The following is a 23857-nucleotide window of genomic DNA, read 5'->3' as shown; positions in this document are numbered from 1 at the left end:
TTTTTTTATTGGTTCATTGTTAAAGGAGATGGGAGCAACTGAAATGTCGCGTTGTCGAAATTGTCATATCGCTATAGGAGGCGAGGTTCGAAGCTAATGAATAGACTGCATCGACTAGCGCCCCAAGCGACCCTCCCTGCGTTTTAGGGGCGAAGCACCTTAGAGTCTCGGCTTGTCGGCGTGTCATGTCGTCGTCGCGGTCCATCATAAACGGGTATGAGCCACAAAAAATAGGGTAAATCCCACTACTCGCCACCGGTCCATACTATGCATATTATGAGTTAAAGGTTCGTCGTTAGTGCCTAAAACATCATGTTTGGCTTAGAAGCAATGTCAGAATCCCCAACGAAATTTACCAAGGCGCTCAAGTTTCTTATCTAAAACCAGAGACAAAAACGTGGATCTCTACGGTAAAGTCATCTATTTGAAACACCACTTCTTGAAAGATATCTGCAAAGTATTGTTGCTTTACTCGCCACCGGTGCACTAAAAATGAATAAAGCAGCAGTTAGCCCAACAAATAGCCGACGACGTTATAGTGTAGCTGAAACACCCTTCCCTACATGCCGTAGGGAACTGCAACCGGACATGTAGGGAAGAAGAAGAATAAGAAGAAGCACCACCTTAGGGTAAGCTGCATTCCGACGCAGTTTTCCGACGACGTTACTGGAGCTGAAACACCCTTCCCTACACGCCCGGTTTCAGGCTTGGCACCCCTAGTGCCTCATCAAAGAATTCTCTCTCAAAACAATGTGGCGAATTAGCTCTGTCAGGTCCTTCTTCTTCTTCTTCTTCTTCTTCTTCTTCTTCTTCAGGCTGTCTCTCATAGTCCATTAGCAGTGATTTTGCTGTAAGAAACACCGGCGCACACTGCATGCTTCGCCCCTCCCCAGGTTTCATGTTAGTGGAGTTGAAACACCCTTCCCTACATGCATCGCCCCTCCCCAGTTTTTTCGTTAAAGGCATGATCATTTTGTTCCTCACGGGCACGAGGTCACACGCAGTCTTCCGCGGTCAATACGTGTGCGTGCTCCTCAAAGTTCTGTAGTCTTATCCTGTTTCATCGTTGAGGATATTACAAAGCCGAGCGCCAGGTAGAGCTTAGCACAAGACAACGCGTGTTTGACGGCCGACAAGGGAAGACGACAACAAACGGCTTTCAAGGCACCCCGTGGCACCGAGGCGCATGAAAATGAGCGCGCCTGTGCTAGCAACTCCTTTCACGGGAGAAAATGCTTGCCCATTATTGCATTCTCTTTTCAAGAGTGCTCTCTCTGCCGCACATAGTTCTGGTACGCTGGCTGAACGAGAGTGAACAACCTCCCTAGCCAGAGTGAAGTGACGCTTCTGGAATGAAGTACACATACATTCTTTGCAGGAGTTAAAGCGCTGGTTCCGGCTGTACTTATGCTACTCCCTCAAAGTTTTACCAGTGTCCTTTGAAGGACTCTGGTTTTACTGTGCTGGTTGGGCTAGCGTGCATGAACTCCCTCGAAGAGCTGAACCCCTCCTGTTTACAGGACTAACGCAAAAAAGTAACAAAGGACTGCCGAGAGTTTTCTATTGGCGGCGAGGAGTTACGGAGTCGCCCTCTATCGGACGCGCCTCGATTGCGTGGCAGGATGCCGCCGGCGCGCGCCCCATAGGTATTGCTGTCGGCGCTCTACAAAATCACCTCGCGGAAGCCCTCCGGGACATTTCTGCAGCTACTTTCGAAAATAAATATGTTCTTTCCTGTCAAAAGAATAATTTTCGATGAACAGAAAGCACAAGGTAGTCTACAGTCACTGTCTCTCTGCAACAACGTTTCTAGCAAGTTCTATAAACGTTGCTCTGCACCGCGTTGGAGACACCTGAACCGGCTTCTTGCGTGAAAGGTAGTCACTCGCTGAGTGCAAAATATGTGAAATATCTCGTTAGAGTAGAATGCCTGTATAACCAAACGGAGCATAACAGAAAGAAGACTCAAGCCGGCGATCGCACGGGTTCGCGACGACTGACGGTGCCTTTGCATGTATGAGCGTCTGCATGTCTCCTCGTACTGATGGTTTCGCTTTTGCTGCGAGCACGTTTGGGCACCGCGCTGTGAACTTTAGGCCGCAGAATATGAGAATTTGTGAGTACACAAACAACTACTGTTGCGCGGACGCTATCAGAGCAGTTCAAAAACAATTTCGTTACAACTACGGCTTCTGTGCGCATGGCAACTTTGTGATGTGCCGCAGGGGCGTAGCCAGGGGGGGGGGGATTGGGGGGTTCAACCCCCCCCCCCCGAAATTTTTCAGTTTTGCTTGCGTATATATACACGCACACATACAAACGCACGCACGAACATACATAAAGTATGGTTGAACCCCCCCCCCCCCCCCCGAAAAAAATTTCTGGCTACGCCCCTGATGTGCCGTCCCGACGAGCAAATGCGACGCCTTTTTTTAATGCTCCTTAATTATCGTTCCATTTGCATTCCAGTGAACTTGCCACTCTCTGTCATCAACAAATTCATAGACCAAAGCTTCATCACTTTGAGATTGCTGGTGGAAGGAGAAGTAGACTACAAGACCGAGCATGGTAGTAGCATGCAACGTCAAGGGAAAGAAAGAAAATACAGTAACGTTCGCCGGACTTGTTCTGCAAACGTCGGCTGTGAACTAGTACCCACGTGAACTTGAAATAGCGGTGAATAAAACAGAAGTTATTGCAGCAACCAGCAGCCGCAAAACAAGATAGTAAATATTTGACGAGTACCCCAGCAATTTTGGCAGCAGTGTCGTGTTTAACGCCAACAGGGTGGCATCTTTTCCACGTAAATAAATGAGGCTCCAAGAAAATACATGGGGTTGGAGAGGCCCAACGTCAGTTTGAGAGTGACACAAATAAATTTGGGACATAGTGTTTCCGTCAGAGGAACGCAAGCTTTACTGAAAAAATGTTATTGCCAACATAAATGCAGCACACAGCCGCGGCATTTGACTCTCTCGCTATGTACGTCCACTAGCAACTAGCAAACGTCGCGTAGCTTATGAAGGCGAAAGCCAGATGCCTCTTCAAACGGGAAGATTGACCGTCGCGGCGTCAAGACGAGTGACGCAAAAAATAATCGTCACGTGATGAGGTCAACATATGACATCATGACGTCACACACCTCCTAAATTGGTAACTTCATTATGACATCACCATGACGTGACATAACGTGATGTCACATGATGACGTATTCACACGACATGGTCCCTTTGCATTGCCTCAGTGATCGGTGATGCCGTTATCATATGACGTCATCATGGCGTGACGTCACATGATGACATATTCAACGTCATGGTCGCTTTGCATTGCCTCCGTGATCGGTCACGGAGGCCGTGCAAAACCGCGTTAGTGCAGAACGCTTTTGGAGGGGGGGCGCGGGAGAATCAATACATCGACTGACAAAAAGATGGCTTTCGCCTTCTAGTCATCTTTGGCGAATGCATAAGGGATCCTTGCGTTTTTTAATTCAACGTATCTAAACAATGACTTGCCCATCTGCAGCCGATTTTGTGGATGCTGAGCACGGGGCCGGAGATCAAGAGGTCGCACGGGAGGGTTCTGAGATGGTATCGCACGTGGTAAAAGGTAGCGCCTTTTCCATCCTGTGGCAGATAAGCATCAATTGCCGGCGGGAAGCGCGCGTGAGCCATCGTCTCAGTGCGCGCTGTCTGCTACTCACCGAACATCGCAAACCCGACGCAGTAATGAAAGTCTTCGTCGCAGAAGTGCTTGTTGCACACAAGACTCGTAGCCGATGGCTACCTGCCTGTTCTTAGCTTTACAACCCATGCTTCACGCAGTTTCTTGTCCCGCGGTTACTGGGCTCCGTTGCGTAAGCCCGGCATGCTGCACCGAGTGGTAGAGCCCCATGTTCGTCGCCTTCGGAGGCAGCCACTCTATTAAAATGGTTTCAACTGAGCAGAAAATGCGAGAAAACTTCCGTATTTGAACAGACCGCAGCGCATGTGGTACTTGAAACTCGTTTTCAAAGCACGCGGCAGCGCTCCACAAGCAGCCGACGCGGCCGCCGAGATCACGTGATCCTGCCAAGCACGTCACGCCGACGGTGGCGCCGGCGTTTCCAGTGGTGGGCCTCGAGGCCAATATACAATGTAACAGTGAGCATGCCAGCTCAGCATGATTGAAGACATCGCGTATACAGAACGGATATCCGCACAAACGTACACAACACAACAACAATCAACACACTGACCACAGCTGGTTAGAGGCTGGTCAGTTAAAGTTTCCTTAGAAACTTTGCATTTCTACTGATCGTTATAATGTCTTGTACTTACAGTGTTTATCAGCAGGGTCGATGTCCCCATGCAGGGGCGTAGCCAGAAATTTTTTTCGGGGGGGGGGGGGGGGGTTTCAACCATACTTTATGTATGTTCGTGCGTGCGTTTGTATGTGTGCGTGCCTATATACGCAAGCAAAATTGAAAAATTTCGGGGGGGGGGGGGGGTTGAACCCCCCCAACCCCCACTTGGCTACGCCCCTGTCCCCATGTCTCATCGACGCAGTAGATCGTGACAATGTACAGTATGCGCTTTTCGCAGGCACAAAAGTAACTTGAAATTTGTTTTATTGTTATTGAATGGCGGCCACCACGCCAACCCACGCTTGCTTCGGGACGTCGATGACGTTGCTTTGGTTAAGGAAAAATCCGTTCTTCTCCGAAGAAATCTCAACGGTGAAGCTCATTCGGACACCCTTCTTGACGTACATCCAGTCGACCGCAGTGCCCGGAGCGATGTCTGCGTATACGTACAAAACTGTCGTTAATAAACTTTCCTGTCACCTACAACGAAGTTGTAGACGCCGCGTCAAGCAAGTGCACCTCAAGTCTTGTGAAAGCTTCCTGAGGGTCTTTCAAATAAACTAAATAACAGGTGAACTGGCTATTACGCCATTAGGAAAGTGTAACATGGATGGGAAATCAAACAGAAGTTTTTTGTATGAAACATGTTCTTAGGAAGTTTGGAGTTCAAGTGGTTGCGGTGGTAGGGGTGATGATGATTTATTAGGAGTTGTATTTCATGCAAGAAGGCACAGAGCTCGTCAAGAGCCATATCGACTCGGGTAAGGCTAATTTGCAAGTGCACATAACTTATATGTGCACTTGCAAAGCACGGCCACTTTGTTGCGAACAAAGCTACATATGCATACTTTATTTATCCCTTAAAAAGAGCTTTGCGTAACATTCGAATGAGTCTTAATACGAAAAATTGTGTCGAGAAACATCTATAAAACTTAAACGCATGCACAGTACATCCATGCACGTAGGTACTATACGTGCGACGTTGGCAACCACGTTTTAATCAAGGCAGATTTTTTTTATGCTTATTGGCTTCTGTTGTGAATCTGTACTTCTCACGGGAAATCGTCACGCCGCGTTAGGTAAGCTAACTGTTCAGTAATGCACGGCATATGATCGCATACTCACAAAGTAAGGAAGATATGGATCCGGTTTTGTAGCGGGTGCCGCTAACCTCTTGTATTGCCGAGACTGCTCGATTTGCCCTCGCCATCTGTGAGGACACGAGGACACGTATGATTTAATTGGGATCGTTGTGCAGTGTGGCGCCAGATCATAAAAATAAATTACGTAAAACTGGGCCCGCGAGAATCATGTAGTATATCAACTCGAGGCTTCAACACTGAATCAAGTGAAGACAGATTATTTGCATATGCGCTCTATAAACCCTGACAATCATTGCCTAAAAACTGCGCCAGTAATACTGAAGTCCAACACAGTTGCATAATTAAACTGATCAGTAACTACTCTGCAAGGTTAACGTCTAAAAACAAGGCATATCACGTGCAGTTTATGATTTAGAAGAACAGAAAGTTGGGGGAGTTTGTACTGATATATGAAGATACTTGGAAGCGCAAAACACACAAAATGTGTGTTTTGCGCTTCCAATTACCTTCATGGATCAGTTTATGATAGAACTCGCGATTTTTTTATCTTTTCCATAAAAAGGCAAAATAACAGGCATGTCACCAAATATTTCAATTTATTTCTTTTTAAACGCACGAAATATTTATGCGAAGCATACGTAAGACCGAGGACAAACACCATATATAACCTGCCTCGCGTGTATCTGCGTGCTGGGTTCCTGTAATTTCACGTCACCTCCTATTCATCCTATCCATCTACAGATATACTGTCCGCCAAACAACGAGAACATATATCTTTTTTTTTTTTAAGTAATTGGGGCGAGTCATGGACAGTTGCATTAGGGAACCGCATCAGTCGGCTGTCCGCACGTGGTTACCGACAGTGTGCTCTAGTCGGCTCGAAATGAAAGCAGTTAGCGAGCACGGCGTCTTTTTCGCTCGGCGCATTCGTGCGACGGCGCTGAGGCCACGCCAGCCAGCAAGGACAGGTGCGCGGCCAGTGCGCATACCAGTTCGTCGTAGTCCGGCGGCCTCTCGGAGCGGAAGCTGTACGGGATAAGCCAGAGGTCTCCGAAAGCGTGGAAGCTGAAGTAGAAGGCTATCCTGTTGCGGAATTCAGTCACGTATTCCCGGAAGGCGTGCGACTCCGGCTCCGAGAAGGGCGCCTTGCCACAGAAGGTCTCCTTGCAGGGATCCGCCTCCTCGGGCGTGCCTGCACAACGTGCATGAATGCATACACTGCGACGAGAACTGCACGTGTAATACACTGACCTCAGCTTTATTGTGCCCAGCGGGAGCGTTTCCTCGCAGGGGAGTAGAGGACAATCGCGAGAGACATCGTAATAATAATAATAATTGGCCACAGCCACGATATGATTAGTATGAGACACGCCGTGAGTGCTCCGGAAACGTAGACCACCTCTGGGTTCTTTCACGTGCTTAGATCTAAATCTAAGTACGTGGGCCTCAAGCATTTCGCCTCCATCGAAATGCGACCGCCGCGGCCGGGATCGAACCCGCGTCTTGCGGGTCAGCAGCCGAGCACTGTAACCATTGTACCACCGCGGTGCAGTTAACACCAAGAAGTCGGCCATGGGATACTACGGCATTTGCCAGCGCCTCGTATATAGTTCGGCACTTTCTGCGTGTTCGCCTCCGTGTTCTCCCTGACTGAAGTATACATTTCAGTGTATTCAGTACAATTGTGGTTGCTTAAAACGAGAACTGGTTGCATGCAGTGTCTACAAAGAACTTAGAATATTTGTCACTGTATATAGCCCTTGTAATTACCACAGAATGAAATTCCCGCACAGTATATTATACCCCCCCCCCCAAACCTGCTTTACAAAAAAAAAAGGAGAAAGAAAAGGAAGGCTGCATAAAGAGAAAAAATCGCCTCAGCATATCCGTTCGTTCAAATATTAGGCGGCACCTTTTGTTGCTTATATTTTGTTCATTGCATGCGTCAACAAAATTTACACGCCTGTCACACATTGCTTCGTTACAACCATAGCGAGGATTTTCGCTGCGCCTACTTTCCCACTTCTATTTGGCCAGCTGTACATCACCGATATATCACAAGTATAGTACTAATAACTCATGTACACGAGACACTCGATAACTTCACTTACATGCTGGGAAGCAAGCGCGGGAAATTGCTTCTAATGAAGGTCAACATTTACAGGCTATTTCCAGGTGCACTCTGATTACACAGGTTCTCCGAATTACATGCGTTATTTGCCGGAACACAGCAGAATGGCGCGCACTACGTTTTTTGTTCCGGCAGGCATTGCAACGGGTGCTAATCGACAAGACGAGTCTATATAACCACAAGAAAAGAAGCAAAATAGCTTTCAAGATATGTTATCCTTCGTTTCGTATCCACGCACGTTTTGCCCTTGAGCATAGCCACGAAAAAAAAGTAAAAGAGCAAGTGCAGAAGAAAAAACAATGTTTTAAAAACTTACTGCAGAACGACACATCGAAATTACGGTTGAGGTCGGTACCGTAACACTTCGTGCCATTGGACGAGTACTGAACGGAGCGATTCTTCCTCCACATCCTGTTCTGCATGACAGAAGAAAATTGATAATAATATAATTGTTGAGGTTTAACGTCCCAAAACCACGATATGATTGTGAGAGACGCTGTAGTGGAGGGCTCCGGAAATTTCGACCACCTGGGGTTCTTTAATGCGCAGCTAAATCTAAATACACGCGCCTCAAGCATTTTCGCCTCCATCGAAAATGCGGCCGCCGCGGCCGGGATTCGATCCCGCGACCTACGCGTCTGCAGTCGAGCATCATAACCACTAGACCACCGTGGCTGGTGACAGAAGAAAATTAACCAGCCTCTCGTGCTTGGCATAATTTTTCTATTCAACGTGACACTCAAGTCTCATAACTGTGTATCACTTAAGCTTTGATAGCTCTAGCTGTCTCACAATTTTATGACATGAAATTTTCCTACCGAGTTGTAACTTTAATTATACTATACTACCTTGTGGCTTGCTCTCGCGCCATTAAATCAAACGTATCTAATTATACTGTAGTAAGCTATAGTTGATTGTAGCCCACCGGGAGTAATTCTGTTCTCACATGCAAGTGCGAGCAAAGATTATTGCTACATGCGAAGGAACACGCAATGACATTTGCATGGCAAGACTCGATACGTGAGCCAAAATTTATCAAATGTCACAAACATTAAGTGCACTTGCTAAAAAAAAATGACAGCTATAAAATACTGTATTATGTTTGCGGCACTTCTACGATCGACAAAGTTTACAGACCGATTTCCTCGAGAACTCGTATCCGTCAGGATTGAGGCAGGGGATCACTCGCCACTCGTAGTTGAATATCTCAGCGACGTCTGTGGCTCGCTCCTGATGGCGACTGACAAGCTGCAAGCAAAGGGAATTTTTTGGCTGGTGATAGCCTTTCAGAGCTTCTCCTATAACAAACGGATTCGTTGTGTTTAAAGAGTAACCGAAAACAAGAGTGGTCTTCGATTTCGTGATTTGAAATGCTGCACGTTTTCCTTGCCTCAGCGAAGTTTCATTTAAATGCAACGAAACGCGGAAATGAAAAGATGCGCGCGAGTGGTGCCTGTTACGTGGACCTGGATGCTTCGGAATGCCATCCTCAGTGAACTCTTCTAATGAAAGGGAAAATTGTGAAAGGCAAAAATGGAATCCACCCGTTTGTAGAACAAATTTACAAGGAAATACGTATTTCTCAGAAAGTAAAATTCGTCCTGGTCCGGGGATCCAACTCAACCGACGCACAACATCCGGGGCGGTCGCTATACCAATTGAGCTGACGAAAAGGCTATAGCAATTGGCAGGGCGAGGGCGATATATATATATATATATATAGTTGAAGAAATGAAGGAGCCCACTTACGAAAATTGCATATTTTTACTCATTTACGTTTCGGCCGTGGCACGGCCTTCGTCAGGTTCATTCTGACGAAGGCCGTGCCACGGCCGAAACGTAAATGAGTAAAAATATGCAATTTTCGTAAGTGTGCTCCTTCATTTCTTCAACTACATGTGCACCGGACCTTCAGAACTTTCTTTTGAATTATATATATATATATATATATATATATATATATATGTATATATATTACACACCCAATTGTCTTGACAGATTTCTGCTGGTGTCCCATGGCGGTCTTGGCGAATCACGAGTGGTATCGCTACCTAGAGCATTAGCTTCGTTACTTATCGGATTAATGATTTGTGCTTGGGAAAAAGAATCTTTTGCAACATATTTAAGGGTTTCACAACGGCTCGAACAAAGTCCAATGCCCTCTATCACGGGGGAGTCCACAGACAGCAATAATAATTTGTAGGGCTTTGCGCGCCAGAACCACGATATGGTTACCAGGCACGCCGTAATGGAGGGCTCCGGAAACTTCGACCATTTCGCGTTCCTTAACGTGCACTGACATCGCACAGTACACGAGCCTCTAGCACTTCGCCTCCACCCAAACGCGACGGCCGCGGCCGGGATCGAACCCGCGACTTTCGGATCAGCAGCCGAGCACCGCAGCCACTGCAGAGTCCTCAGACAGTGCATTCGTCTCTGCGAGAAGGGTGTCGAGTGACAGAGAAAAAGAAACGGAAGTTGTGAAGCCTAATAACGCTGTTTCCACCTCGACAGCAAAAGAGAAGGCAAGCGCGGTCTGATTGTTACGTCACCTAGTTAACTAATGCTGAAGCCGTCGCTAAAAACCGCACTATGAAAAAGAGATGGTCGCAAGAAGCTTTGCCCACGTCCTCCAGTGAAAAGCATTAAAGTGCCGACCTTCCCGCCAGACGTCACGGCTCAAAGACCTCGGTTGCGGAGGGGACGCTGCGCCACTTCGCACAAGAAAACAAACAGATCCGACCACCAGAGAGCAGCGCACTCGCCTCGTTGATGATGTACATGCAAGCGGAGATGGTGATCCACTCCCTGGCATGAATACCGCAGTCGATGAGAACAATGGGAAGCTCACTTTCGCTGGCTACCTTTAAATAGAAAAAATAGGAAAAAAGAAAACAGAGTAAGCGGTTTGGCCATAATGTATATATATATATATATATATATATATATATATATATATACATATATATATATATATATATATATATATATATATATATATATATATATATATATATATATATGTATATATATATATATATATATATATATATATATATACATATATATATATATATATATATATATATATATATATATATATATATATATATATATATAAGTCTGCCCCATACATTGACTTAATAGGGAGGGAGGGCGCCGCGATTAACCTTCGCCCGTATTGTAGTAATTACGATTCAACTGTATTGTAGTAATTACGATGTGAATGTGAAGAAAGTAAAGTAGACGAAAAGACAACTTGCCGCCGGCAGGGACCGAATCTGCAACCTTCGGATAACGCGCCGATTGAGCTACCATTTCAGCTACGGCGGCGGTCATACCCCGTCCACTCTATCGGGTATTTATGTGCATGCAAACCTGGGAGCGTTAGTAAGCGCCGCTCGTAGCCATGACGGCGAGTGTGGAACACTGATTTTTCTGCCAGCTGGCGTCACGTAACACGTGACAGCCGCCGAAGCTCAATTGGCAGAGCATCGGGCGCGTTACCCGAAGGTTGCAGGTTCGGTCCCTGCCGGCGGCAAGTTGTCTTTTCGTCCAATTTACTTTCTTCACATTTATGTCGTAATTACTACAATACAGATAAAGCAGTACAATTAACGTCCCATATATATATATATATATATATATATATATATATATATATATATATATATATATATATATATATATATATGATACAATGTGCCGCATGTTTTTTTTTTTGTAAAACATTCTAGCAAAAGATATAATGAGCATGGCTCGAAGAACATAAGAAAAAAAGTTCACATTTTTACAGAAGAAGCGAAGACACTGGAATGTAGTTAGTTCAGCATGCCTTTTGGTAATAAAACAACGCAGAAGACGATGATTGAGTGTGGTAAGAACGCACGCCGCATTGTGGTATGTGTTCCTTCCTCTGTCTGTCTAGAGTTTCCTGCGCTGAGTTGCGGTCTAAATTCACAAATGAGGTTTCCCAACGTAGTCTACAAAAAGAAAGTTCAAAGTTCCGCTCGTCATGTTGGATTTATTGTGAGAAACGTAAGAGGGAAACTTTTAGGTACACTCTTCGTAGTGAACCGCCGTGTCAGCATGCCTTGCGTCGAAAACGCTCAGTGATACATTATAAGTCGCTTTCCGGTTAATGGAGTCTTTATGCCTCGGGATACGAGTGATTTACAGCTGTTTGTCTTGTTCCTATTTTATCTCACCCTTCTAAAAGGGTTATGGAATTGGCCTCCCTGGTGCAGAAGTTTGGCTACTACCAAGCTCGTGACCTTTGGGGCTCTTTCGCTGATATCCAATCGCGACGCGATGGAAAAGCTTGCGTCCCGCTCATACAGGAGCTACGCCAAGTGTACAGTGCACCTAATCACGGGGCCACCGTTGTTGGACAGACTTCGGGACAATGCGGAATAAATGATATCTTAACTTCAGCAGGCAGCGGCGCTGGCAGTACTGGCACCAGGTCAAGATAGGTAATATCGGCCGAACAGGGTCTATATATTCAGAAAAACATTTTGCGCTTGAATTGTTCGTAAGAGAAAATTCTAGCCATTCCTGACGCTCGACTTAGCATTACCGAAGGCGACCAAACGTGCTTTTTCGAAAGAATAGCGTTGTGAATCTGTGAAACAGGAACTCGGCAGGCGTTGCTTCAGTGGCTGTGACACCGCGAGGGAGAAAGCAGCGGCAAACTGCTCTCTTACACACTACCAAGAAAACGTCACGAGTACGAACGAAGTGAGGACCGTTGTGTTGCTGGAGGATGAGGTCTGAAGGTAATTCACGCATATTATACTGATGTTCATATACTCATCCTATCAACAGGAGTCGTCAGCGGCTCGATTATACTTGGCAGCAACCAAGGGTTACAGTAAACCTTTCAGTTGATATTCAGCGTAGCATTATGTGACCTCTTGTTCTGCGTCCAGTATTCAGAGTGTTTTGCTCCGTCAGACGTTCAAATTGCAGGAGTCCAAATAACACTGCCGCATTTTCGACATACGTTTGTGTTTGCGGTGGAGATCCCCGAAACGTCTAGAAACAAGTTAAAACTCCCAGGGCCCTTATGCATCCCCCTCAGTCGATTCGAAGGCGAAAACCATCTTCTTTTCCTTCCAAGTCGATGTACTGAACTTCCAGCGCCCCATGCGAAAGCTTTCTGCGACTAACGTGGTTTTACAATGCCTCCAGGATTGGAGGCAGCTAGTGTACGCTTTCTGCACTGCCTCCGGGATCGGCCCACCTTTGGCCAAGCAATGATGTCATGTGATCACGTCACCATGTGACGTCACAGTGACGTCATCCCGATGTCACAAATTTTAGCGATCTGTGACGTCACGCTGACTTCATATGATGACGTCATCACGTCATGATTATTTTTGCATTGCTCGTGTTGACGCCGCCGACGGGGGACGCTGACGCGGGACGCCGGTCAATTTTCGCGTTTGATGAGGCATCTAAGGCTTTTGCCTTAAAATCACAGAATAAACATCGACAACAGTATTTTTTTACACATATAAAACCGGGGCTTCGGCTATTTCGACATGTCCACAACCAACATATTGCGCTCATATTTAGTTACGTTCGCGTCAGGCGCGTAGCCAGGGTGGAGGGTGGAAGGGGAAGGGGGAGCTATCCCCCCCCCCCTCGAAATTTTGATGAGACATGGTATTTTATCGAAAACAAATATTGAAAATGAGCGTTTTTCTCAAATAGTCAAGGCTTTCAACAAGTGCCCCCTCCTCCGAAAAAAAATTCTGGCTAAGGGTCTGAACTTCGCGGGGATCAACAAAAGCTCTCTGAGATCTTCAAAAAGCGCCTACCTTCACGGCGATGATGTCGTTGTCATCGTGAGTTTGCCCGATTACTTGCGTTTCGAGAAAGCTGTGGACTTTCGCAAATCCCAGCAACGCCTTCGTCACCTGACAGAAACAACGAAAGCATTTACAAAAGCAAGGTACCATTATCAGCGAAGAAACAGCAAAACAACATCCTAGACAAACCTATAGCTTTTAACTAGAAATGGTGAGAAAGTACATGAATATACGTTCTACAAATGAACGACTAAATCACATCGCTCTAAAACGCATACTTGCATTCTAGCGCCCGCACCGGAATATATACATGAATTTTTTGACGAACCACGTTGGTTGTTCATAGTTCAGCTGCTGTATGAGAACGATGCTTTGTAGAAGTTTGTTTATTTAATCCCACTTGAAGTCCGGTCAATATGTACAATTAATAAAACAGGTGCGTCTGTTCCTCTGACGCGCACTTAACATGCTGTAAGACAGGTCAAATGCTGCGCCGGGGTTTAAGTGCTGTCGCATATAGCACTTTTCGGAGAGTGAACACTAACTCGTGCTAACGGAAATATTGCTCTCGTCGAAGCAGAACGACAATGGCGACATAATGGTTGGTGTCCCGTGCTTCCAGTTTCGGAGACAGCAACGCGCATACAAGTTGTATCTTGAGTGGAATAAGGCATCTAAAGGTTCGACACCTTTTTTTATTGCGTTCCTACATGGCAACATACGTGACTATACCGGCCGTAGTAATGCTTACCAGGCGAACAAAAAAAGGAACGTTGGTCTAGGACACACTGCCCAGCTGCGCCGAAATCTCAAATGGAAACCGTATTTTTAAATAACGGGACCTAGGTTCATTTATATAACGGGACATTTCATTCGTATAATTGCGTATCAGAAGAGAACAGATGAGATCGGTCAACTCTTTCCAGAATATCATTTATAACATTCATTGTACTGTTAACTCTTCCAGTTAAAGCGGCTCACGTGCAAGCACTGAATGCGCGCGGTAACACAGATCTAAATATCGTAGATGACCGGATAATATCGCCATGTATACGCATTTGCGTCAGTCTAGAACGTGGACGCGGACATGTGGCTCATGTGTAAGACGTGGAAGCAGATGCATAGATGCACGCGTGGCTAAGCATACATAGCAGACTGCTTAGTCCGTTGGTCTACAGCTCACTTCTAAACGCGTCGCGGCACCGGAGATGCATAGATCAGTGGCGTTGCGCGGCTGAGCGCCATGGTCACAGACATTGCGTAAAAACGCGAGCGGTGCTTGCGGTGTCCTTTCTGCTGGCTTTTCGAGAAAAAAAAATAGCCGGCGCTGCTTGGGTACGAAAATTATGCGCGTTTTTAAGCCGCGCCACTCGCACGCGAAATGTACAGCCGTACGGCCGTTGCCGACTCACAGAATTATAGCTGTAATAGAGGGAGTAGTCGAGAAGGTCAGAAGCTGTTTCTCCCTTGGTGGCACTCGCGTCGTCGGGGGCGATAAGGCGCTTCTCTTCGTTCACCAGGCTGCGAAAGAAATACGGGTCTGTATACTCTGGTAATTCGCCTGAGGGGTATACGGCCCTGCAGCGAATCACTGGCAGCAGGTAGTGAAGAACTCATTACTACTACAAACAACAGTCATGAACGCAGTGATGCTACCGAGGACTTCTGATTTGGAGCAATTTTTGGAGCAGCAAAATTTCCGTTTTGGAGCACTTTGGAGCAGCAAAATTTTCGTTTTGGAGCACTTTGGAGCAGATAATTTTGCATCTGGGAGCACTCTGGAGCAGCGAATTTTACATCCTGGAGTGCACTACAGAAGCATATTGCAATAACATTCAAGCACCGGAATATTACTATGGGGCTCTTATGAAGGCTAGAAATATTTCGATTCATTGCAAATCTCATGGAAAAAATCATCTCAGGAGAACTCCATGCTTCACTCGCTAATGAAAAAATAAGGGCTCATGCAGTTGAGTGTTCTGAATTAACCTCTTCGGCGATTATTTTCGACACTAGCAAATAAACAGAATACCAGATCAATAACATTGTACTTTATGAAATAACACTCTAAATACATCTATGTGGTTATCAGCAGACATTGTAGACAAACGCCGTGATGTACAGCAGTGCCTCAATGCCAAAGAGCCACACTGTCCCTAATGCATTCCCCTAAGAAAACTCCAAGGCGAAAGCCAGGTTCTTTTTCTTCTCGATCGACGGGTTGATCCTCCCCCTCCTTCTCTGCAAGCTTTCTGCACCTCACCTGGTTTTGTGCTAGCTCCGTGATCGGCGAACCGATTACGGAAGCAGTGTAAAGCGACGATATCGTGATGGCGTCATCACGTGACATCACGATATATGACGCCATGGTGACGTCACAAGTTTTGACGATCTATGACGTGATGATGACGCCATCACATGATTATTTTTTGCATCAATCGATTGACGCCGCCGACGGTCAATTTTCGTGTTTGATAAAGCATCTGATGCTTTCGCATTAATATTGCGTATTGAACGTTAACAACCTGGCCTTACATACCAAACTGTCCTCCACCATGTCACCTCCTTGCCATGCGCGAAACAGCTTCGCTTATCATCCACTTCACAGAGTGAAATGGCTCCTCAACTTTTTTTAATGTTTATTGTGATAACAATTATATGGACGCTCTCCGCGGATTTTTGCCGTCGCCATTGCTGTAATTTTCTGTATAAAGACCAAATTAATAACATCACCACGCGCATTCTAGCCGCGAGCGTTGACAACGAACGCGGCTGAAGCGGAGATTAAGCTAGCCGGCCGTCTGTCCGTCGCACGGACAGCGCATGAGACAACATCTTCCCGCGTGCGGGCCTGCCGTCGATTGCTCATCAAACAGAGAGGAAACGCCCCGCCCGTCTTTCGTAAGGAGCATGAAAGGACGCCAGGGGAGCGTGGGAGGGGGGGGGGAGGGTACCGCATCGTTCGAAGGGCGCAGTCGCTTGCGCGCGCGCCATCTCGAGGCATCAGGAGACGGCTCGTAAACTTGCTGTGCTCTCAACGCTTACTTCGTGTTTAGAGAACTCAGAGCAAGAAAACGCTTGGGTTCCTGGAGCGGCCATATTCCCTTAAACCAGTGTTTTGTTGAGTTAAGCGAGATCGAATCCAAAAGAGTTAGCTGCAAGCCTTACTTCGTTTAACAATACAATTTGTTGGTATCGCATTCATTGCTTCGCCCTTAAGCGAAACTGAGTTTTTTTACCCGTCAGCTATTGACGCCCGAAAGCGAGAGGCGGACGTGTAACATGGGGTAGCCGCTTCACTGTGGGCCGTCAGCGACGGGCCCGCTACTGACAGCTGCGTATTTGCGGCTGCTCCGACCAGGATATATGCTTTTATTAATGAGATGACATTTTTAAAAAGCAAGCAAAAATTCGAATTGGAACCCTAGCACATGAGCTCAAAAGGGCAGGGCCATTTAGGGGGTATTTACCGCAGAGTGATTAAACTCGGACGTGCTGGTATAAGCAATTACGAAAAAGCTCTTCCGAATGAAGATCCATGGATAAAGTATATCTGAGGAAAAGTGTGAACGCGTTTCCAGCGTTCGCGTCCTCTTCCATGAACGCGAAGCAAGGAAAATTCGATATTGTTCCATATATATACTGCTAGCGATCCCAGATTTCATTCCGCGATGTCCGGAAACAGAAGTGACAGACATTTTAGCAGCACACATGTAGTAGTTATTACTGAACATTGCTTTCCTTACGTGCCGTGCGACGCTTGAAACGAGCTATCAGCAGCGTTTCTAGAACAGACGACGTCCGCCGATGAATCGCCGTCGCACTTTCTCGCTACCGAGAGGCCTAGACGTCACGAGCCTCTGCGGAGAGCGCGTTTTGCTGTCGAGCCGACTTGTAGAACAGAAGCTGCATCGGCACCGTGCATGGCATCGAGGCTTATTCGGGACGCACGCGCGAGCGCTATTTATTCAGCGGAATAATTCTTGGTCCGTGGTTGTGACTTTGGCAGCCCTATAAGATCAAGCTGCACATGTTCTGACGCGCCGGCCGTGCGATTGCCGGTGATAGACGCCCCCAAACCCGAGACTTTGGCGCAGTTTGGCGCAATTTTCGTCGATATTATCAGGATGGCGCAGTAACTACAATTTGGTGCACTTTGGCGCAGTTGGCGCAGGCGTGGAATCACTGTGAACGGCCGTGTTCGTTCGTTGTAAAAGCCTTTTCTCGAGCACGGCAAAGCGCAAAGAAAGTTATATATTCCAGCAGGTGCACCAGGTATTGAACCGATCGGCACGCGTTTGCTAAGCATGCATGGTCGCAGCGCACGAGCGACGACTCCGGTCGACATGATTTGCATGGCCTGCTTTTTCGCAAAAAATCAGTGGGGCTGCGGGCACTGTTTCTCTGTTGCCACATGAAACCCGCATGTTCCTTCAGTTCACGGGATAGGATCTGATAGACCCCAGTAGTAAGCAAAGGTATGTATACATTTGGCAAGAATAGCGATATCACAACGCTTTCCCGAAGTACCACGGAACAGGGAGGGGGATGATCTCCTGGGATAATCTCAAAACATTACGGGTGGGGTTCATCACATTCAGCTGCTGGCAGGCCCGTAGCCAGGGGGTTGCCCTAGCACCCCCCCCCCTCCCGAAATTCTCGTGGATAGGGATGTTTTACCGAAAATAAGTAAGGAAATAGGTGTTTGAAAATAGTCAAGGTCTTCAGCAAGTGCCAGGGGCGTAGGCTGAAATTTTTTTCGGGGGGGGGGGGGGGGGGGCGCACCTCATTGACCTGAAGTGGGGGCCGGGCAGGCAGATGAGGTCGAGTGCTATTTTGGGCCCTGTATGCCATGGCAAAAAGAAATTACGCTGGGGGCACGGGCCCGGTGTGCCACCCCCTGGCTACGCCACTGGCAAGTGCCCCCCCCCCCCCCCAAAAAAAAAGCAATTTCTGGCTACGGGCCTGGTTGCTGGTGCAGTACAATAACTGGTACGCGATGCTTTCGTTTTGTTTTTAAATTGATTGCCATTAGGCACCTGCTTTTCGAGGTTACTGACACGCGTCACTTCGTAGTAGCGTTGTGTATAGAGTTAAATGGATGGCAGTTTTTTCATATAACGTCATTTTTTGCGCCATGACTATTAACTTCTATAATGACAGAAGTCACCACCGCTTTCTTGTGCATTAATAACGACTACATCGTTATACAAAAGGCGGCAAAGCTGAAAGCGGCTAATTGGGAACAGGATCGCACGAGGGAACTTACATGCGCTGGAAGCAACGAAATGCGCACCTGTCGCTTCTTCATGCACTTAAAACAGCTATACGTTTAAAATTTGGTCATTATAACTACCCACAGTAATTCGGATTGGCCCGTACTGAACTTGTACCTTTAATTTTGCGCAGCATAACAAACAACTCTGCCTTATTCGATTGAGAAGTTACAAAATTATGTAAATTGTAAGCATTTCATGTCGCTAATTCTAGCAGCATAATACAGCAAAATGTATGTAGGAGAGAAATCTTTGAAACAATTGCAAGCTTTGAAAGGCCTGTAGATACAAAAAAAAAACAGGACATATAATAGTACAAAAAATGACGTCACGAACCTTTGCAAATTGTCCGAGTTGACGTGGTACTGTATACCTGCAGACTCCATAACATCCACGATTTCATTCATGCTCTCCGGGGGCACTCTCACCAGTCCAGTGTGGCCCTCTCTAATGGCGTGGCTCCAAAAGTCTAGCTGTATTCCGAGGAAACACATATTACTGACACATGGACTGATAACCAAAAGGAACGCAGCTATGCGCGACGTTCTTTAAGTTAAAATTTTTACCCTTCGACGCACTCTTTTTCCACTAGCAAACTACATCGGTGGCACAAAAAGCTCGCGTAGCATTAGCACATTGACTAATACAAAACTTTTCGCTGCTACTAGATGCGCTCAAAAACGTTATAAAGAAAGGAGCTTCTTAGGGGTGCAAGTTACGCGTGCGTGCAGGCTGAAGCGTGTAGGTTAATTAAAAGATAAATGAAAATTACTAAACCTCCTGTTTTCTACCTGCTTAGAGATGTTATACGAAACACTTACAAAAGCGTTACTGGTGTCCTTAACCGAGCGAGGCAGCAGTTTTATATAAATCTCCAGAGAATTGGAAGTGAAAGCTCGAAGAGTTTAGATGATTCATGAACTGTAAAATATAATTCTTAGATCTTCATTTTCTTACTCATTAAAGTCATTAACACGAAGCGCCTTTTTGCCCGTTATCTTGGGAGAACTAACGCAGCCTCAAGATTCAATCTGCATTTAGATTGGGGCCATGGTGCGGGTGATGCACGATCAGAGTTTAAACTGCGTAGATTAATTATAGCCTTTGTACAAGATTACTGATACAAAGACACTCGGGGGGGGGGGGGGGGGGGGGAGGAAGGATTTGGAACCGTATTTTACGAACCCCATATGTATACGTATAGAGTTGAATGAATGTTCAGAAAGGTCAGGTGTATATAAGGGGGAATGTGTGGCGGAAGTTCAATGCTTCTGGGTTAAATTAATGATTCAGACAACTCGCACATGCTCGCAATTCTCAGGCGTAATACCAAGGTACAACGTTTCTTTACTGTACTCGGAGCATTCTGAACGTGCGGGTCCACGTTATACATTTAGGGGAAAATGGGGGCATATAATGTCGGTTGTTCGCGTACATTTTTAATACGTGTGGATTAATTACGACGCTACTCAAGTGTTATATGCACCTTTTGCCGGTGTCCTGGAATAAGTAAATGTGAAGCTGAGTTTAACTTGGCACGAAATAAGGTCCAAGAAACTAAAATGTTTAATGCAACTGCTTGAAAGAAACAGCTTTACTGCACCATTGGTCCATTCTTCTGCAAGGTGATGCAAGCCTATACGCTTTGGTGATGTTATGACTTTGTAAATGATCAAACACCGATTCGGGTTCTAAATTAATGCAGGCTCAGGCTCCATTACAATTGCCATTCAGAAATAACATAATTTAGCAGCGAGCATTTGGTCACGCAGCCAAGCCTTCGATCCGTGTGGCTATCCCTCCTCGTCTGTCCTCTCTCAGCCCAGTGTGCTTTGTTCCCGCTGTGTTTTAATCAACGCGCTGATTCCGGCCTTTGGCAACCACTACTTGCACGTTCCCTATCAATAATATTGCGAGACTTGAGTCGTGCGAGTGCGGCAGCCGCGAATTGCCGACGCAACCGTTGTCTATCCGGAAGAGAGTGCGCGGCAGACCGCGGCATAGTCACGTGTCGGGCTCAATATTCTCGGCTTTGTTACGTAGGCTTTCTCCTGTTTTCTATTTTTTTTCCTTACTTAATGAAAGTAGCGGACTGCAAGGTCGGAAACACGTGACAGCCACACTACCAATCATTCTCGCTCCGACGCCGAGTGGCGCCTAGTCTGCGTTTTCAAAGGTAACTGCCGGTCCAGAGCAGTGACTAGAGAAGCATGGAGAAAAGGATCGTTGCATTATACCGGGCCCAGTTGCTATTGCTTTTTGCTTCTTTGTTACGCATTTGTGTCGGCAGCTTGGTAGTCCCGAAACAGGAGAAGAAAGCGCCCAATCTCTGTACCAGCAATGCTGAGCAATGATACGGCCCTTACGTCGAGGTTATCTTTCACGTCGAGCAGTGTCTTCAGGTGTGCTTGGCTCTCAATTCTCACCGACAATAGGTGGTGCCTGCAGTCAAGGTAGCGCCGTCAGCATCAACGTGTATATTGCATGGAGAGAAAAAAGAGAAAAGGACCCAAGTGAAATAATACGTAGCATAGTGAGAATAGTCGATATTCATCCGCGCATATACAGTGTGTGTTTGAGAAGTGAAACATTAGCGACTTTCAAAACTTTGTAGAAAATATAGCTTGCTAGCATTTTTTAGCTATAACAGTAATCGAAGCAACAATTTTGATAATTCGAAGCCTCAAGAAAGGCTCATATTCAACTCCCTCCTTAGACTATGTTATCGAAAACGCATAAAACATACATTTCGATTGTGTAGTTCAATTCCACCGACATTCCAACGCTGTCAGTGCATGTATTTCCTAGGCATCATGCATGCTACATTAGTCAAGCGACATTAGTCACGCTATATAGAGCTGCAGTCTTGCGTCACTCAGGGCGGCGCCTTGAACGCACCACCGTGTTACACCATTACGATCGCGACGGGGTGGTCGTCAAAACGGCTTTCTTCTTCCTCATTACAAAAGGCAAGAAGTGGTTACACCCCTACGTAACAAAACGCTTCTCAACATTTTCTGCAGCTAATCGCGGAACGTTGACTCCGGTGGACTACAATTTAGAGATGCCCGGGGCGGTGTTTGACAAGGCGACGAGTGCTCACCCGAAGAAGTTGTTGTCGATGGCGGCATCCGCTGTGCCCTGGAGGCGCCCGCATAATTGGGCGCAGAAGAACGCCAGCAGCAAGGCGGTCTTCGTGGACACGGCCGCGGCCATGAGACAAGCCGCCGGCCGTCCCCGAACGGCACTGCTGCTTGAGCCCGCCAGAGACCACTACTCCGGAAGAGCCGCGACGCCGCGGGGCTGCAACAAGACACCGGGGCGTGCATCTACACTCGCATCCTCCGCGCTACTACCAGTGCAAAGCTATTGCGCGTTGCACTTGTCTCTGTGCATGAAAATTCAGATGTCGATTCTCGCCACGTACTTTCTATGCGGATCCCCATGTTCGCTGATCCGCCTATCTCGTGTGGAAATTTATCAAAACATTGAAGTACCGACGGTACGAGCAATAATTGTCACTGCGAAATGCACAGTTTAACGACTTCACCATAGCCGTATACATAGCACTGCGCCAAAAGATGGCGTCGTGTTCGGGATGTATTGAGTACGGTCACTGTTCAGGGTGATGGCGAATAAGGTAAGTTATGAGAGCGATTTGTCCTCTCATCAAGCATCTTGCTTCCAAAGCTCTTCGTTAGGCCTAATCATTAGAAAAATCGTTATTATGGTCAGGAAATTCATGTCTATTAAGCGGTCAACCCTTCTTCATTATTCGTTGGTCCATGTAATTAAGCTGTTCAGGAGTGATACGTGATTCACATGTACACTGACGAAAGCCCCCTTTATATTTCAGTCTCACTACTGCTCTTATCTGACAAAAATAATTTGCTTGTAGATATCTTCCATGCATGCAAGGAAAAAAAAAACGAAGAATTGTTGCGTCGTTTCCGTCGTTCGGCCTTTGTCTGGCGCTGTATATTTTCCTTGCCTCCAGTATAGGATTAACCATGTCGTACAGCTTCCAAATTGGTTTGCCCAGCGCGGCGTGATTTTGTTTGTCGTTACTACTGGATAGATGAACGGTGCTCCCATTATACAGTACTCTCTACTGCAATAATACCGCAAGCTGACAAAGAGACTTAACATGTAGTATAATTTCTCAGCAGACTGTTTAGAGCAGGTGAATACACATCAGTGTCACCGGGCAACTACGCAAATCAGATATAGGAACCATTTTTCATTATCTGAGACGTGCAACCTGCCTCAGTTTCTAATTAGATGACGCGGCAAATAGCCTTCGTTGCAGTGCATGGTGCCGGTGGGATAGAGTAAATCAGTAGTACGTTACACGAAATGCTTCGTGCTATCTAAACGAGAGGAATGGTGTCAGTATAGATAAAGTGAGGTGCTTACGAAGCCTTGCGCTTGCTCCACGGGCGAAACTGGTGTCTTTGCCGCCTTTCGGAGCCCGGCCATGGCTACACAAGATGAACCACGGATGCCAGCGGACAGCCCATCTATATTTAGGCGTCCTCTCAGACTTGCTGCGTCGCGACTTGCGCCACCGTCTCTCGGCAACTCCGTATCATCTCAGCTATTGATGTGGTCGTGATGATGACATTAATGACCGTGGCGCATACCCACTTTGGGGGATCGGCATGGAATCGGGCGGCGTGGGAAACGCATTTTTGTGAAAAATCTTAAGGAATGACAGAAAAAGTAAGTTAATAGCAGTCGCACTCGAAATGCAACAACTTGTAGGTTTGGGCGAGTCGGTTCATGATGCGAAAACTAGAAGCAGCGCGAAAACAACGACGACAAAAATAGGAACACACACAACAGGACTAGCGCTGATTCAGCGCTAGTCCTGTTGTGTGTGTTCCTATTTTTGTCGTCGTTGTTTTCGCGCTGCTTCTAGTTTTCGCATCGAAATGCAAGAACGTTAAAGAACCCCAGGTGTGGTCAAAATTAATGGTAGTTCCCCACTACCATAGGCGTGCGCAAAGGGGGGGGGGGGGGTGCCTAGTCACATAAGAGAGGGGAGGGGTGCAAGGTCTGCCCCATACATTGACTTAGTAGGGAGGGGGGGGGGGGCGGCGCTGCGATTTCGCCACCCCACCCCTGATGAGGAACCCTGCGTACGTACGCCTATGCCCACTGCGACGCGCCTCATAATCATATTGTGG

The 23857-nt window shown here is 46.7% G+C and overlaps 1 protein-coding gene across 1 annotated transcript; it reads right to left on the bottom strand.

Moving 5' to 3' along the window:
* Positions 1-4591: 4591 nt before the first annotated feature.
* Positions 4592-21969, bottom strand: LOC119378625 (carboxypeptidase B). The gene is made up of 11 exons (XM_037647699.1): positions 21772-21969; positions 21035-21110; positions 19005-19141; positions 14805-14913; positions 13402-13500; positions 10342-10440; positions 8714-8824; positions 7893-7992; positions 6435-6637; positions 5468-5552; positions 4592-4778 (listed from the first exon to the last, which is right to left on the bottom strand). The coding sequence occupies exons 1-11, from the start codon at positions 21882-21884 to the stop codon at positions 4612-4614; spliced, it is 1299 nt and encodes a 432-aa protein (XP_037503627.1). The 5' UTR covers positions 21885-21969; the 3' UTR covers positions 4592-4611.
* Between the last annotated feature and the right edge of the window lie 1888 nt (positions 21970-23857).

Source organism: Rhipicephalus sanguineus, chromosome 1 (assembly GCF_013339695.2).
Source record: "Rhipicephalus sanguineus isolate Rsan-2018 chromosome 1, BIME_Rsan_1.4, whole genome shotgun sequence".
Lineage (NCBI taxonomy): Eukaryota > Metazoa > Arthropoda > Arachnida > Ixodida > Ixodidae > Rhipicephalus > Rhipicephalus sanguineus.
This window is presented reverse-complemented; position numbering and strand designations above follow the sequence as displayed.

Excerpts from the sequence above, each read along its gene's own strand:
- LOC119378625 (XM_037647699.1), bottom strand. The coding sequence starts at position 21,884 with ATGGCCGCGGCCGTGTCCACGAAGACCGCCTTGCTGCTGGCGTTCTTC. Across the intron at positions 14,914-19,004 it reads AACTCGGACAATTTGCAAAG|CCTGGTGAACGAAGAGAAGC; the intron begins GTTCGTGACGTC and ends TTTCTTTCGCAG. Across the intron at positions 4,779-5,467 it reads ATCCATATCTTCCTTACTTT|ACATCGCTCCGGGCACTGCG; the intron begins GTGAGTATGCGA and ends ACGTATACGCAG.